The sequence below is a fragment of the Danaus plexippus genome, assembly GCF_018135715.1.
Source record: "Danaus plexippus chromosome 3 unlocalized genomic scaffold, MEX_DaPlex mxdp_30, whole genome shotgun sequence".
NCBI classification, from domain to species: Eukaryota; Metazoa; Arthropoda; class Insecta; order Lepidoptera; family Nymphalidae; genus Danaus; species Danaus plexippus.
This window is the reverse complement of record NW_026869845.1, coordinates 2,508,215-2,524,846: the sequence shown is the minus strand read 5'-3', so window position 1 is coordinate 2,524,846 and position 16,632 is coordinate 2,508,215. Positions and strand designations below refer to the sequence as shown.

The 16,632-nt window shown below is 29.0% G+C and overlaps 1 protein-coding gene across 1 annotated transcript in view; it reads right to left on the bottom strand.

The window, feature by feature from the left end:
• LOC116778936 (gamma-aminobutyric acid type B receptor subunit 1) overlaps window positions 1–16,632 on the bottom strand; it is a 109,005-nt gene that overhangs the window by 13,779 nt on the left and 78,594 nt on the right. The window contains exons 7-13 of the mRNA XM_061526934.1: window positions 14,122–14,338; window positions 5,162–5,330; window positions 3,969–4,084; window positions 3,672–3,799; window positions 2,902–3,043; window positions 1,189–1,339; window positions 462–702 (exon numbers count right to left, since the gene is read on the bottom strand). Coding sequence (XP_061382918.1) covers window positions 462–702; window positions 1,189–1,339; window positions 2,902–3,043; window positions 3,672–3,799; window positions 3,969–4,084; window positions 5,162–5,330; window positions 14,122–14,338 — 1,164 coding nt within the window. The remainder of the gene's footprint in view (window positions 1–461; window positions 703–1,188; window positions 1,340–2,901; window positions 3,044–3,671; window positions 3,800–3,968; window positions 4,085–5,161; window positions 5,331–14,121; window positions 14,339–16,632) is intronic.

Genomic DNA, 16,632 nt, shown 5'->3' with positions numbered 1-16,632 from the left:
AACTGGTCTGTTGGAATAATGTGTCAATATACAGTATGAAAATCTTTACTGTGCTGGGTTTTAATTGCTCTAAATTTGTGCCATTCAAACAAAGTATAAGCTCGTATTGCAATAATTATGAATGGAACCTCCAGTCCAATCGTTTATTTTTTTAGTGATAATGAAGAGTATTATTTTAATTATTCCGTCTAAATCTCCTAGAAAACCTAAATCTCTCAAGTGTTGATCAAATTTGGGAAAAGATATTAAAGCTTTTTAGAAGTAAATATGACTTTAAAAACAGGAACGTACCATATGGTTCTATTTCCAGTAAAAATATTGGGTTTGTAACATCGGGTGTTTTTGTAACTTTGCGAAATAGATCACATCAATCTTTCCATTATATATACATAATTTTAATAAATCCAAAACAAGACTTGTTACTGAAAACACTTTTTTATAATTTTTATAAATTTTATTACCTTCGTGTCTGGTTTTGGCTTCGTCGTGTGTCTGTGGACACGCCAGACTTTCGTGAACATAGCTCCATATGCCATTGAAAAGCCAGTGGCTAATAGCCAGGACCTGGCTGCGCAAAGTCCAGGGTAGTGTTCTGGCTGAACCCACCGTCCATCGACACCAAGCGCGATTGCGGCTCCGAAACAGATGCAACATCCGCAGAGCATCACCGTGTTGCACGCGGGATGTGACCATTGGATAACCCTAATAATTTTATAACTATAATCATGACATTCAAGACACCTTTCTCATGTTATAAGGGAGGCGGTATTTTACTCTTAAATATAATGACAATTAAATTCCAATTGATTGCTTATACAAACGTTCACGATTTACTTTAAGTTTATTAAGAAAAAAAAATATTAATAACGTTCAAAACAACAAATACCTAGCGAACAAAATATTTTATATAAGATAAGAAATTTTATATCATTCTTCTTTTAATAAAACAGAAAGAAAGTTGGACTATAATTGGATACTTGAGCCAACTTGATTCAATGCTATAATGCGATTCTAGATAAAACTCGCGATTTATACATTTTATTGAAATTTTAAATGAATCTTAAATTGCGCTGCTATAGTGATAGTGAGATAAAATATTTTAAATAATAGATAACAATAGAGTATGTGGAATCCACAGCAAATAATTTGTTTAAAAAGTACAGCACATCATTTTTTTAGTAACGTTACCGTCTATGTCGATGGAGAATATTGAATACTATAAGTCCAATAGCTGCCAATATGCCCGCTATACAAAGAGCCGTCATGCAAGCGAATAACGGCAATGAGACCGTTCGTAACTCGTTCACCACCACGGTTCGATCAGGCGGAACCTTACCACCTGGGAAATTATGAAATATTAAAATGCGTATCTTAAAACACTTTTCTTATCGACAACAACTGAAACGTTAAAAACGGAGTAATACAATTTTCTAATACATATACAAACGTCGTGAATTATTCTTCTAATAAAAAAAAAATTAATGTATTTACTGAGTAAAATTAAATTTACTTTTATGTATCCTTAATGGCCCTAAACGCCTGGAGATCTTAAAATCATGAACAGTTACCATATAAATATATATTTTAACTGTTTCAAAGCTAAATGACTTAAATCAAAACTTTCTGAAAGAAACACCAACATTGTAACTACGTAAGTGGTAGTGGCAATAAAATTTTCGCTGTCCCATCGTAAAACTTCTGTCGTAAAACCATTGCACCTACGACAAAACTTGTTATTTAGTCTTATTTTTAAGTGCAAAACTATATATCATGAAAATAAGTAATCGTAAACAATTTTTGAAAAATTAAACGGTAAATTGCAATACGCCTATTTAGCCTCATTTTCTCTTTTTGTTGAGGTCTTTATAAGCGTTATATACATATTTCTCAGACAAAGAAATTATTCTACATTTTGTATTTTCTTGCTACCTTTTACTCGCACGACCGCTTTTAATCATCCTTTTAATGATTTCTTTACCTTAAGATAATGGTCATTCTTAATTTACCAAATGAAAAATAAACTCATAAGGTGAAGTAAAAACGCACGTGAATTCATATAAACAAACCAAATTGTATATAAATAAAAATACCATTTATTATTTGGAATTTATTAAAACTAGTCAAAGATATATATATATATATGTATATGTAAACATGTAATGTATATATATATATATATATATATATATATATATATGTAAACGCTAATTTCTTTCGAACAAATATAAATATAAAGAGCACCTTACAAGAACAGTTATTAAAAAAGTTTTTCAATAAATACACCTACAAAACTTTGTACATCAGTAGCGTTGTTTTCCATTTATCTAATGTACTGTTAATTGAATGAGATGAATCGAAATTAAAATGTTCGTTGAGCTATTTGGCTAATCTCCAGAGAAATTTCTGTTTTAAACAAAACTGAGCGTAAATTACTCTTCTTAAATTCTTAATGACGGTCCGGTAGTATCGTCAAAGATAAAATCCTGGAGCGCAAACACGAAAATGAATTAAAAGTTGCTATCATTTTCTCTATTTTTGATTTTTACAGCATATTTGCAGAATCTACTCAGTTATTTAACTATGTTTCCGATGCATAATATTTGGAAGTGCTAACCGCAGAGTTAGTTACGCTTCACCAATTCAACCAGTATATTAGTCTTTACATAGAAAATACCGCACGGTAAAACGGAGTTTATCTACTCTCTGTATACTGCAACCTTGTATGCACTCTCCGTTGGTTCTAGAAAATTCTATTAGATTATAGAATTGAAACTCTATTTGAATTTTGCTATACGTTTCCAAGATTTTTACATACGGTTTTAGATGTTTATTTTAATTTAGAAGTCGATTGATTGCAATGTGAAAACTGAAGCTTATGTTGAAAACATTAAAATTACTTACCGACCCACCGTTCCCTGTCTAACCAGGTGAGATTATCCGCCTGTGTATCATAGTAGCCCAACTTGATGTAATGGTTATCTGTCAACTGCTCTATCTGTGTTAGCGCTATGCGATCGCCTTGAGACGAGAATGCTACTAGACCCTAGAGAAATATTAGATAAGAATGTTTTATTAAAGGCTTTATAAGAACATGTGAATATTCTCTCATAATTTCATGAACTGGATGTGAAATATATAAAATTTTATTAAAAAGTAAATGTCGGTATAAAAAATAATAACTCATTGACACGCAACAAAGATGTTACTTAAAATTTTTTCATAGTCAGAAATTGTTAGTATTTCTATGAAGTCTTGGATCCGAGAAGAACCTAAAAAATCTGGGCCACGTTTGCTATGTAAAAGAACTTCATATTATAAAAAAAATAAATTGACTTGAGCCATGTAATATTTGACAATGTAATGTTTGCATTGTAGCTATTTATAGAATGCATTTTTTTATAATAATTTTTTTTTGTACTATTAACATTTAATTGTAAAATTTTATATTTAATTTAATAGCATATTGAAATTAATGACTCTACGGGATTATTTAGCAATGATAAAATATTCATATTCTGTTCCTTTTTTTCCATGTAATAAAGAGGTTAATGAAAGAGATGTCCTGAATTTAAATACATAATTATACTACCTCGAAGATTACAGTATAAATGCGTCTTTTCTTTCTGTGGGATCTAATTTTAAATTAATACTATATGTAACAGAAGACTCACCGATACTCCCAGAAACGATGTCGAGTTTATTGCTTCGTATATGTCGTCAGCAATTTTCTTATTGGTGTAAGTAAAATTTTTTAAACTTAACCCACTCTTTTCTAGCTTCTCCATTGTTTTATTAAAAGCTACAATATACATTTTATTAACATCCAAAAACAAGTAATATTGCAAAAGATAAAATATTTTAAATTTTACATTAATATTTAGAAAGCAGAGCCGTGTATATATTCTCAGTTTCAGTAGAAAAAGAAAGGAATATTTCCTCATTTAATTTACTTTGTATTCATGAGTTACCTAAGGCGACCGCCCAAACCGCGTCATAAGCTAAAGGGGCCTCCTGATACCCTTCAGGAAATCTCTCTCCGTCGATATCGTAGCCGGCTTCACGAAGTGCTTCGTTTAGCCGCGATCTGTTAAGTAATCAATCATTTAAAATTCTCATTGCTTTGGAATTCAAAGCGTATTCACATTTTGGTAGCTTATAACACATTCTGTTCTCACTAAATGAACAAGTATTGCTTTTATAGTTTAATTTTGTAATGTCGAAAAAAATGTTTTAGAGAGTTTAACTTTTACAATTTCATAAAATTTTATAAAGGCTTTGCAAACTTTGCATGGAATCCACAATGGCTGAAAAATGTTCTCCGTTTTACTGTTTTTCAGGAATGTTGTTTAGACAAAGGGAGGTTTTTTTTAAAAATTCTTTCTTGATGAAGTGACATAGCGATAAAGTCATGTAGTGAATTGAGGTATCGCTGGAGGCTTTCAATTGAATGTCGCTCGTCAAAGGAATGGAATATTATCTCTCAACGCGTAAAAGTTGTGACAAGCGGTTTTATTCGGGATCCGACCACATAAATGTTTCTCGCCCTTTTTCTCAATCCGTACAAAAGAAATCGTTGTCACATAAAATTGGGTTTTGCGACATCGCTTTTCAGATAAATAAAAACAGTAAAGGATATGAAAGAAATTGTAGGTCAAATCAAAAAACTCCTAAACTAAGGTTAACTTCTTCCTAAAAGAATGTGATTCTTGTAATCATTACTCCATGCATTGGAAAATAAAACAAATAAGACATTTTTTTTTTGAAATAACAAGAATTAGTGTTTAGGATGAAATTAAAACCTGTTTTAAAAATAACGGTTTGTTCTTGTAATTCTCCAGTACCTGGATTACTATTATTCTTTAGGGATTTTTTTTTCAATTCTTGTCGACATTTAAAAGACATTAAGGATTTTGTATGATGTTTATATTACTAGGTTTAAGTAATTTTATATCTTCAATTTGCGTGCAAGTAAGTAGTAAAAAAATTAAATAGGAATTAAAATAAAAGCCGTTTTTCAACTTTTTGTAGAAACTTTGAGATTGTAATTTACAAGTGTTAAAAAGTATCAATTAGTTGATACATAATGAATTAAAGTTATTTATTTTAATTAAAAGAATAATTTAGTAATTATAGAAAAATTAACAAAAACAACTACAATTACCTAAAATCTTCTGAAGTCATGCCAGATATTGTGGTCTGGTTAGCATTTTGGTTCCACATGAGTGCTTCCGTAGTGAGATGACCTTCCGCAGCCTCCCGCATCTGTTCCGCTGTACACTCAATACCCTCTCTTTCTAAATTGGTTTCAAACCAATTGTCCTCATACCATCCTATTTACAAATTAATATTGAACATCATTATAAAATTGTTGTTGGTACTTATATTATGATAATATGTCGTGTATTACATCTGAATGTAGTTATAAATCTATAATTATTTTGCCTTAATATATTATTTTAAAAAAAACAAACTAAGTCTTACTTCATATAAAAAGGAACATTAATTATTTTAAAACAGATCAAACAAATATGATATAAAGGAAATATTCTTTACATCTCAAAAAAAACTGGAACAAGTGTTTGGACGTCCTTTATTTAAATTGCTCTTGACTTTTGTATAATATCTTTGTAAACAGTGAGTAAAATATTTTTAGTACAAAAATTAAAAATTTCAACCGTTTCATACTTTACGGAGGGCAAAATTTTAATAAGTATAAAATGGTAATAATGTTTTATGGCATGTAATAGAGGAGCATGCAAAAGAAAACACATAATTTCTGAGTCAACGAATGTGTCGATTATATTTATGTGAAGTGATCTCTTAGCAGGAAATTTTATAGGATGTAATAAAATTTTATGAAGGGTGGAAAAGATTTTGGAAGCCTACGTCGTGGTTGGACATCGATTGACTGAACAGGCATGTAATTTTTGGATTCAAGCCAAATGACTCGGTATCTTTGATATTGAATTCAAAGTTTATATTATATTCTATAAATACATCTGAAAAAATTAATTTCTTGGTAATAAGATTATATATCAATGTCATACTAACATATTATCTACAGTGTATTGAAATGAAAATGTTTCAGCTTTTAAATATATCGCTAAAATTTATAATTATGCATTTGGTTTCAAGTCAAAGGACTTCGAAAATTAAATCATCGTTATAATTGTAGAAGTTTAAAATCGTGAATAAGCATATAAATCCCTTGAATTCCTATTAAAAAGTTAATTGTGTATGAAAATTAAATCATCATTCCGTTTGCAGTTGCATAACAGAATATTTCTCACGAGTAATATAAATATTTACGTTGGTTATGAAAAAGTTAAAATAAGGAACATAATAACATTACTGTCATCTTATAAGAAATATTACATCCTGGTGTGTAATAACGGTTTGATAAATTACAGTTTCCATAGGTAAGTTGCGTTGTAAACAAGCTGTGGTACGTGCTGAAGTTTTCTATATAACTAACACTTCTTTCCACTTGTAACCAAAAAAGGAAGAATAATAATGGTAAAAAAATACAATTGAGATTAACAGCAAAACTTTTAAAATTAAAATTTCTCAGTAAGTCAATTATTATCCAAACTACCAGAAATATAATTTTTTATGGTCTTTTTCATCTTATGGCTCATAAAAAATTTTCATACTATTTAATATTATATGATGTCAGAATTGTTTTCCAGTAGATACAACAATTTTTCTAATAAAGTTATTACTAAGGATAGTAGCTGGTAGAAGTGGTAGCATGCAAGGCTATTACTACTTGATAAAAATGAATTATCTTCACAAACAATAATAATACTGCAACCGACCGACAAGCTTCTATAAATAAAAGTTATAGTTATTGAAAAAATACTGCTTCAGATTTTTTTTATTAGAACAACAACAGAAGAAAAAGTAATCTACTTAGAATGTTTGAGTTCCTGTATGTTTTATACGTATCGAGCACAAATTATATGGAAATGAAAGCCGTTTTCATCCATTTATTATTAGTGATGTAACTTAAAATATAGGTCGCATTCTACCACTACATAATATTCTATTCCAAGCACGTAAATCTATTCCACGCTAATAAAGTCGCGCGCAACATCTAGTAAGAAAATATCGTTTTTGATATATTACTTATTTATCGTGCAATAGTAGGTAGTTTAATTCTATCATAAAGCTAAATTATAAGATAAGTGCACACTTTTTTCCAAATACTTAATTTCAGAAAAAAATCTTTCGATTCCTCTGGAATATTAGCCGAATATTACAATTCTTACGACTTTGTCCATATAGCTGCTGAGCATGACTTTATTCCCGATATTTAGATTCATCTTTCAATAATATTTGTAAATAAACCAAACCAAGGCATATTAAAAAGAACAAATCGGCACATAAACGATGAAGTTAAGCCCTTAAGTTATAAATAGCATAATGTGAAATCGAGGAAAAAATAACAAATTTAAATATGTACAAATTAATCAGGTTTATTTTGGCAAATCGTCGTAACTCCATGATGTTATAAACAAAAAAACAAGACAAAACAGAGACCAGAATACAAAATAGCTGCGACAAAGTCCCCAAATTAATAGTAACAAATAGCCATTTCCTTGTTTATTTATGTTATAAGCACGGTGAAACGGAAATGGCATTGCGGCTTTGAGGGTTTTGTTTGGCTTTTAGCTCCAAATACATACGTGCTGTTGTGCATTGAACACGTAAACATATATAAAATGTAGCAATACGTTGTTTAATACGAATGTTTAATATATATGCATATGTAAATATTATTAAATCGGTTTCGCATTTCAAATAAAAAAGTAATAATAAATATAGCATTCATTGAAACTATATTTGAGAATGTAACTCTAAAATATTTATTTCATTTTGATCATTTAATCCGGCGGTTCGATTACTTCTCAGTATTGCAACGCAAAGTTAATTACTTAAACGTAATGCAATATACGCTAGTTAGTTTACGTAGAGTAAGGTTTAATTTATGTGGAGTAAAAGAATCCAGACCTTAAACAATGACGAGAAAAAATTAAATATCTGTTCAGATTTGAAAGAAATATGAATATTTGTACCACGAGGAAGTCAACGAGGTAATTGTGAAATAAAATCTCATTGATGCATTCATAGTACAGATCGGACGATTTTGATCAGATTTGAGAAACGACTATCTAATGTAAAAAAAAATACTTTAAAAACAAAAATATAAAAACTTCTTCCATTATAAACTATAAGAGCCTTTTGTTGATAATGAGATAGCAATCATAAAGCAGATCAATTAAAAATAGGCCATAAAAAATTCTTTACATGTTTGATTTGTCGGATTCTATTGAATCCTAACCCATTGTTACTCGATATTAACACTGTTTTCAAACATATATTTTGGGATGAGCAACGACAGAATAGACATTTGTCATTTCATTCGACGTTATTCAAGTAGAAAAGCGAGGGAATAACTGATGATTAATGTAATATTAATCACGGTTCTTGATGCTCATTTATCTAAAAAATAAACTTTAGTTAATAAATTACCGCTTCTGAGCTTTCGGTTCAAAGGTATTTGTATGATATAAACAAACATTCGCCTGTAATTATTTTTTTTTTCTAGGAATTTCATATATGTTAATTTGGTAGTATAAAATCTATTAACTAAAACAGAGTATATCTTCACATGTATGTGTAATATTTATGAGTCATTGTCATAGTTTATACGATCCTATAATAATAAATACAAAAGTTTGAAGGTTTGCTAAACAAGTAAGCCCGAGCTTAAAAAGTTTCAGTGCGATTTGGCACAGAGACAGCTTATACCCTTAATTAGCATGTTTACCCCGATTATTCACCTGGGTAGAGAAGGGTCTCGGAACTTTATCACAGAAAACAATAATATTACAAACTATGTTTCGTATAAATAATTAAAGTTAAGCAATATTCCACATATTACTTAACCACAAATCATATAATCCACTTCGTATTTTAAGCATAAAATTAATTTATTATATCGTATCCTTAAATGTCTGGATTTTCTCCTATTTATATTACATTTAAAAAGTCCTAAATGCGAAAATGTACCTTATGTGCCATTAGAATACCTTAATTTAACTATTAAAATTCAATAAATATAGATAATTATTTACCTTTTTTATATGTCATTGGTTGATTGATTTCACAATTATAATTATATAACTAAATAAGTTAGCAGAAGCACAACAAACATGATTTCATTTATTTCATATTTCGACCTATTATAACTCTAAAATGTGGTGAACATTGTATGGTGATGCACGTATCGGTAGATAGCAGGTATGATTAAAAAAAAAAACAAAAAACTTTCATTACTTAAAAGCTGACTTGACTGACGTCTGAAAAGCAAACTGGAACAAACTCCTTATCTTCTCCAACCTCTTTGAATACAGAACGCAAATTTATTAGGCAATAGGTTTAAATATTTTTAGATGAAGATTTTCTATTACAACCATTTTCATTTAGTTATGATATATTCAAAAGATAATTCCTAATTAAAAAACGGTAAAAGGGTTTTCAGTATATCTGAAAGTAGATTATATACCAAACACTACAGCAGATGTCTTAAACCAATGCAGCCACTAGTAATTTCTAGTAGTCAAATATCTTCCATAATGGAGTTAGATGAGACAATTTGTGAATTATCGAATATATATTTTTAAATACGTAAGTACATACATTATTTATTGAATGGTTAGTTTATTTTTGATATTTTAAATCGTTTTCTTTTGTCTTCATTGATGAATGTTTCAATAAACATATCAGTTTATGCAGGAAGTTTTCTTGGATATAAAGTACTTATATTATAGTTAATACAAATTTAAATTACTAGTTAGCTTGTACTTGTATATAAGAAATTCTATATTAATAATAAAAGTTGCAATTTTTCAACGTGAGTTATGTTGCTTTTAATCACTAGTCATTTATCTAACGCGTACCATCGCGTCTTTCTTAATGTGGATTGATGGTAGGCTCCGATTGAACACCGTATGAGATAATTATCATTTATCACTTTTATCATTACTGAGGTTAAAAAGGGAAACAATAAGCGAAATATTCCATTGTTTTAATATGACTATATTTATATAGTAATCATATTGAACTTTAATTAATATTTACATTTATTCCTTTCATGTATGACATGATACGTATAAATTATAAGCCCTCACTTCAAGTTTACACTTCAAAAAATAATTAATTATATCTAAGGTTTCCATACGGAATTAATTCTTGGGACAAAAAGCAGAAACAGAACTTCCAGTAGAAATAGCGTATATTATTCCAGTAGAAAAGTAGCAGTTACGTAAATACAAAATTTTATTTCTGACTTATATATTATATGTAAAAAATGAACAGATATGAATTTTAATAATTATAATTTTATTTTGCTTTGTTGAAAGTAAAAACTTAGTAAATTGTTATATGTCGTAGGATGGAGAGAAAAAATAAAGATTTTGATATAAAATGAAGAACCTGAGTATCAAAGTGAAATTAATATGCATTATAAGGTACAAAACCACGGGCTGGAGCTAGTGATTGAATGTAATTAATAGTTTAACGCTGTGTTTGTTCTGTAATTGTTTGTTGAGCGGAGGTTATTTAGCTTTGTATCATATTGCGCTCGGGGCACGTGTTTGATATTTAAGTAATGAAGACACAGCTGTATACTAATTTAATAGTTAGCTTTGAATTAAATATTTAATAAATAAAGGACTTAAACATACATTAAAAAAACATAACCAGGAGAGCGAGTGAAAAACAAAACGAATTTATAAATAAAAAAAACATAATCAATGTCATCCTCGTTTGTCTTTTCCTGCTAAATAAACGAAAAAGATATATATGCTAATAAAGACGGAAAAGACAGCCTTGTGTGGGCGTGTGTGTTTTTAATTATTGATCATGTTAAGCTCACAGTCCACTCTATATTTAATTATATTTAGGTTATTAAAGTTATGGACTAATGAAAGTTATTTAATGCCTCATTAATCTCAGAAATGGAAAAGGTTGATAGTTAAATTTCAACGCTCGATATTACATTAAATAAATACAAGCCATAATTTTCTACTGATGCTTCGCGACTTTCCATACCTAATACACGCTAACAGTAAATTTTACAAAGGAAATACAGTTTGTTAAGGAAATTTTAATTTGTTACTTAAACATAGAATTTATGGCGCAGTAAAAATGTGAAATACGTTTGATTTTTACCTAAAGATACATATATATATATATTAATGGGAATCAATCTTAATCAATCTTATGCTTAATTTTAGTTTAATATTTTTATCACAGCTATAACAAGTAAATATACTCTTAATTTTAAAATCATACTGTGTTTGTTGCTAGCGTGGCTTGTTTTCCTTAGTAATTACGAAAGTTATAATTAATTTTGTTTATAATTGACGTTTGGAAACATCAGACAATGTCACAATGTCACTTAGCGTTTATAGATGAAATTTTCATTTACTGTGGACGTATTTCTAATTGCTTTATATTCAAACCGCGAACCGTTCGACTTTTTTTTTTGATTGTTGTTCCAAAAAACCGAGTATGTTCAAAAATATTTATCGTTTAAACTCAAATGAGAACAAAAACTTTGTTTCTCGTTATCCATTGAAATCCTGTATTTTTATAGGCCAAGTCAAAATATTAGGAAAATATATTTATCTGTAAAAGTTTTCTCTGTATTTGTATGGAGTGTTGATAGAAGATAATATTTATTTAAGTAAGTGACAGAGATCTGAATACTGGGTTGTAGTAAAATACATGTTCTTATCATTCGCCTCTGGGCTCCGCAGTCGTATAAACTTTTCTCCTTTGTTTAGCGAAAGAGCAAAATAAAATAACATACGAAAATACGTTAAATAACTGCAAAATAACGTTCAGAAAGAGAATATGATTTATAAATCAAAATGCTCATTTAAAGGAAACATTATATTTTAAATACAATTAAGGCAGGATGAGGTAATTATGGTTTTTCAGTCTTGCCTATTATTCTACAGAATGTGTTAATTAATAGAAAATATTATATTACTCTTTCTTTATGAACATATTTGACATACTTTTTATCAGACAAAGGAATCTGTATTTAAATGTCAATGATGTGATATTGAAATGCTAAAGCCTGTGGTAAAAATTATAATGTTTGTACATAAAGTGTGGTTTTTGAGCTTTAATTTATAATTTTAAAAAATTGTAATTCTTATTTTTTTTTATAGTTTAAAAAAATATATTATTTTTTGTATATTTTAGTGAGAAATCTCAAGCAATTTTAGTTCAATATGATAACAAAGAAAGTCATTCCCAAAATTTTATTTTCTTATAATCACTTGCCATCGGTTGACTGACACTCGTATGTAACTTCTTATTCTAGTCAACGAAACGAATATTTTATATCAATACAGTATACTGAAATAAGAAGAATTAATTATGGAATAAAATATATTCCTTATATATTTTATTCCATAATTTTCAGTAAACTAAATTAAAATATGTGATGTTAATATAATTTTTAATAAAATGTAGTTCAGAAGCTTTAATGATACAATTCAATAAATTTAATCAAATATGTATTCATTAAACGTTAATCTCGTAATTCACCTGCTTTCATGAAACTTTTTGTTCACAGATTCATCGGATATAATAACATGTGATGTTTAAAATTTATCACACATTCTGTAATGCTTTCGGCATATATTATTTCTTTACAATATCTATTGAAAGTAATTGGCTACCATTAAAAATTTTATTCTATCTATCATTCGCACAAACTGTCTTGCATTATATTTGTAATTACTGTATAAGAATTATGAAATTCTCTACACTAAATCAGTTTAACTAATTTATTTGGTAGCAAAGTAAATAGCATGACATTTAATTGAGTTATCTAATATGAGAACTTTGATTTCACAGGTATGACACTTTAAGAGAACAATCGTTTTCCTTAAAAATATATTCGCATTTTCTTTGCCGTATATTTAATCATGATTCACGTGACTTGGTTAGACAGTTTATTGAAGTGAGAATAGGCACAAGAATAGGTCATAATAGAACACATTGTTTTAAACCTGTCTACTTTGAAGGTTGAAGTGTGGAATTACCATTTATAACAGGTGTTGGGGGGGTGTGATGACGTTGTCATGGTCTGACAAATATATAAAACACACAAAGTGTGTTAAAATAGTTCATGTTACAGTAAATTAATAAATTATAGTTATTTAAGGAAAATAATAAAGAAATTGACGAAATAAAATGTTATTTTCATACACATATAAAATAAGCAATATCTTGATTATATTAAGTGTTTTGTTATATCCAAGTAAAATATATATTTGTTTTTAAATTAAGTCCTAAATAAAATGAAATTTTCTATAAAGTGTAGTATATTTCAATGAGTTTTCTGATTCGGAAACCTCATCCGACGGAAGGGCGTCACGAGATATTAGTATGGCCGTAAATTGGAGAACGACGATCAATAAACCTTTAATACTCCAATCAGATATTTCTGGGACTAAAAGTATTAAAACTAATAAGTATATCATGCATATTTGTTTATGTTATTATGTAAATAAAACTTGCCTATGTGTTTATGCAAGGAGAAAACAATGAAATCAATTATACGTTAAATTAAGAATAGAAATCTTACTAATGTCCATTAATCACATACAAAATAATGAAGTACAAAGCTTTTATAGGAAAATAGAATAGAAAAATACAGTAGAAACATTAAAAAGGTATTGTTGCACATAAGAAACATTAAATGAAAGAGCATTGGTCTCTTATATGGGATAGTCTTGCTCTAGATAGATGAAGGTAATGCACGTTTCTACTTTCTACCAATTTAAAAAAGACCGCTTAAAAAGAAATTAAAAGATCGTACTGCCATTTCTGGGGCATCTTCAGATAGTATTAGTTTACATATAATAGACGGTTAGACTTATTAGACTTACGGGACCTACCACCGAGGATGCTAAAGATCGTGCAAAGTGGAGGAGTTTGAGCAGGAAGGCAGACCCTGGCTAATGCTGGGATAAATTGCCAGGAAGAAGAAGAAGAGACGGTTAGACTTATAAATAAATAGCATAAACTTACCTATGAAAAACCACACATAGGATTTTCCGTACAGCTTATGCTTGTACACTTCACATAGTACTCTTCTGGCAGCCACTACGTAGAATAAACCAACAATAACTCTAGCATCTTGTCTGCGAAGGTTCCGAACTGCGTCGTTTGGATCTGAGAGAAAGGACTGTCGTGTCACGATCTCTATACCAGACTTCTTGCAGTGTGCTTCCAGATCCTCAACAGTCTGAAACACGTATATTATTTTATTATATTGATCAAGAATATCCTTTATGTGTTATGAAAATATAAAAAACAGTTTTTGACTAATGCAATTAGAAAATTGTGTTTTACATAATTAATACAAACTGCAACTATGGTAGCACATACACTTTCAGAAAACGTTTACAGAATTTTATTTATTATTTTGATTAGTAATGAAAGGCTACCCAAACTGATAGTAATCAAGAAACTGTAACATTCAATTTTTCAATAATAATTTAGAATCAGAATCACAGTAAATCTGCCACCCCATTGACAATTCAATATTGACAGTAGGTAAAGGTCATAACAGAGACATATGTATATTCAGAAAGCGTAGTAGTTCTACAATCAAAGGTCAAGCATGTTCATGGTTATTTTCGTATTCATGAATGTCACCTATGCCTGACGCCGGTAAGTATAGCTAACTCCTTGTCCTTTTAATGAATAAAGGACCTTAACAATTTGACAGTTAATAGTGGTTCAGACGAGATAATAAAAAGTGGGTTATCGGATTTTCTGATGTATTGTATACTTCTAGGTCGTCAAATAGCATGTATCTAGAAAAATTGTATGTGCTCCGTACAGTCTCTCTAATTAAGCCCAGTAGCAGCAGCTGCCGGCACTAGACTTCGGGGTACCATTTTTTTTGGCATAAAAGCTATCAAAGAAGCATAATATTATTTGTGTTTATGAATATAAATAAAAAGCCGCTCGCTACCTTCTTCAGAAATAGCCACTTACCGGGCAAGATTGTCAGGTCATAAAGGATTTTTTTTTCATATAATTATCATGAAGATTCTGCTTTCACTTGTTTGATGGATTAGAAGAGATCAAGTTATGTTTTTATGAACAAAAATGATGTATATAAATTCGATTTTTTTAAGATATTTTTTGTCTATTACATTAAAATTGCCTAAATACACCCATAATTTCGTTCAAATTAGGATGATACGTTATTTTTTCATACATACGTATGTTCAATGTATATACGAGTAATAATGAGAACCAATTAAATAAAAAAAATGGAAAATTAAGTCAAATATTCGACATAATTCGAAATATAGTTTCTGGAGACTTATTTTACATTTTTAATTAATATTATATTAGTTTTAAAGAATATTACTTAAGCATTTATGAGTTTATTTTTCAAATTCTAATCTCCTGTGGGTCTCATTTCTATTTAGTACAAAATATGAAAATCAAAAATTCGTCTATTACTAAATACGTGAAACAAGGGTCTTTTACGTGGAGCTCTGGACATTGTTTTGATATTTGTACATATGATTAACAAAAATGCCGTGTCATGTCTGAAAACCACTTATGCTGAAAACAGTGGCCGCTCTAATTACATTGAAGCTAGCGTGAAAGCCTCCACCTCTATTCATCTCCGCAAGTACGTAGTAACCCAGCAAACCTTATAAAAAGTTTCATGCAGTAGCATGCATGCAGTGATAAATGGATTTTTATTCACGTCAGTACGGAAGATTAAACTTTTATGGAAGGCTACAAAATTTAGGCCTGCGAATTCAAATACAACTTCTATATAACTATGTCCGAAAAATAAAAACGTCCGTTTAGCTCAATTATTCTTTTTTGCTTTTTTATGTATATAAAATATTACTTTAGAGATTTTTTAAAAGGCCATTGTGTGATTTTTTTTATTTTCATTTAATTAAGAAGTTAAATTTAATTAAATTTTCTCTCTTTTAATAAGAATTTAATAAGAACATCTTAAAATTCACTTCGATATCAAATATGAAGGCAATATATTAGAGTTTTATGTAAGAGAAGAAATATATTATTTTCTGATTTAAAACGCTACTCTGTATTTCACTGAAATATAAACCCTTAATCCGTTGTGAGGAAATTGAATTCAGAAAGTGCTTCTAAAATCAAGTCCTTTCAATTTTCTAGTAAGTGTTCGTGAAACCCAAAATTCAATTATAGTCTTTCTTTGATATACTATATTTATATTTTGACTTAATGTTAGAAGAGCCAAAACGGAATTGAATTAGACTACTCTTTTCTTTTGATCAAACGGTAAAGATTAAATAGAAATCAATCCCCAAGCCAAATTAATTTGAATTAAAATATACTTTTGTAAGTCAACTGTTCGTAATGCTAAACGAAAAATATTACTTTAATTTATAATTTAATCCTAAAGCCATGTACTAGAAGTTTGTTCCAATACCGTTTAATTCTGTGGGTCACTAAGAATTTATGACAAGAGAAAATAATGTGACATATTCATATTACGTTCCTTTCTTTAAGTATCTC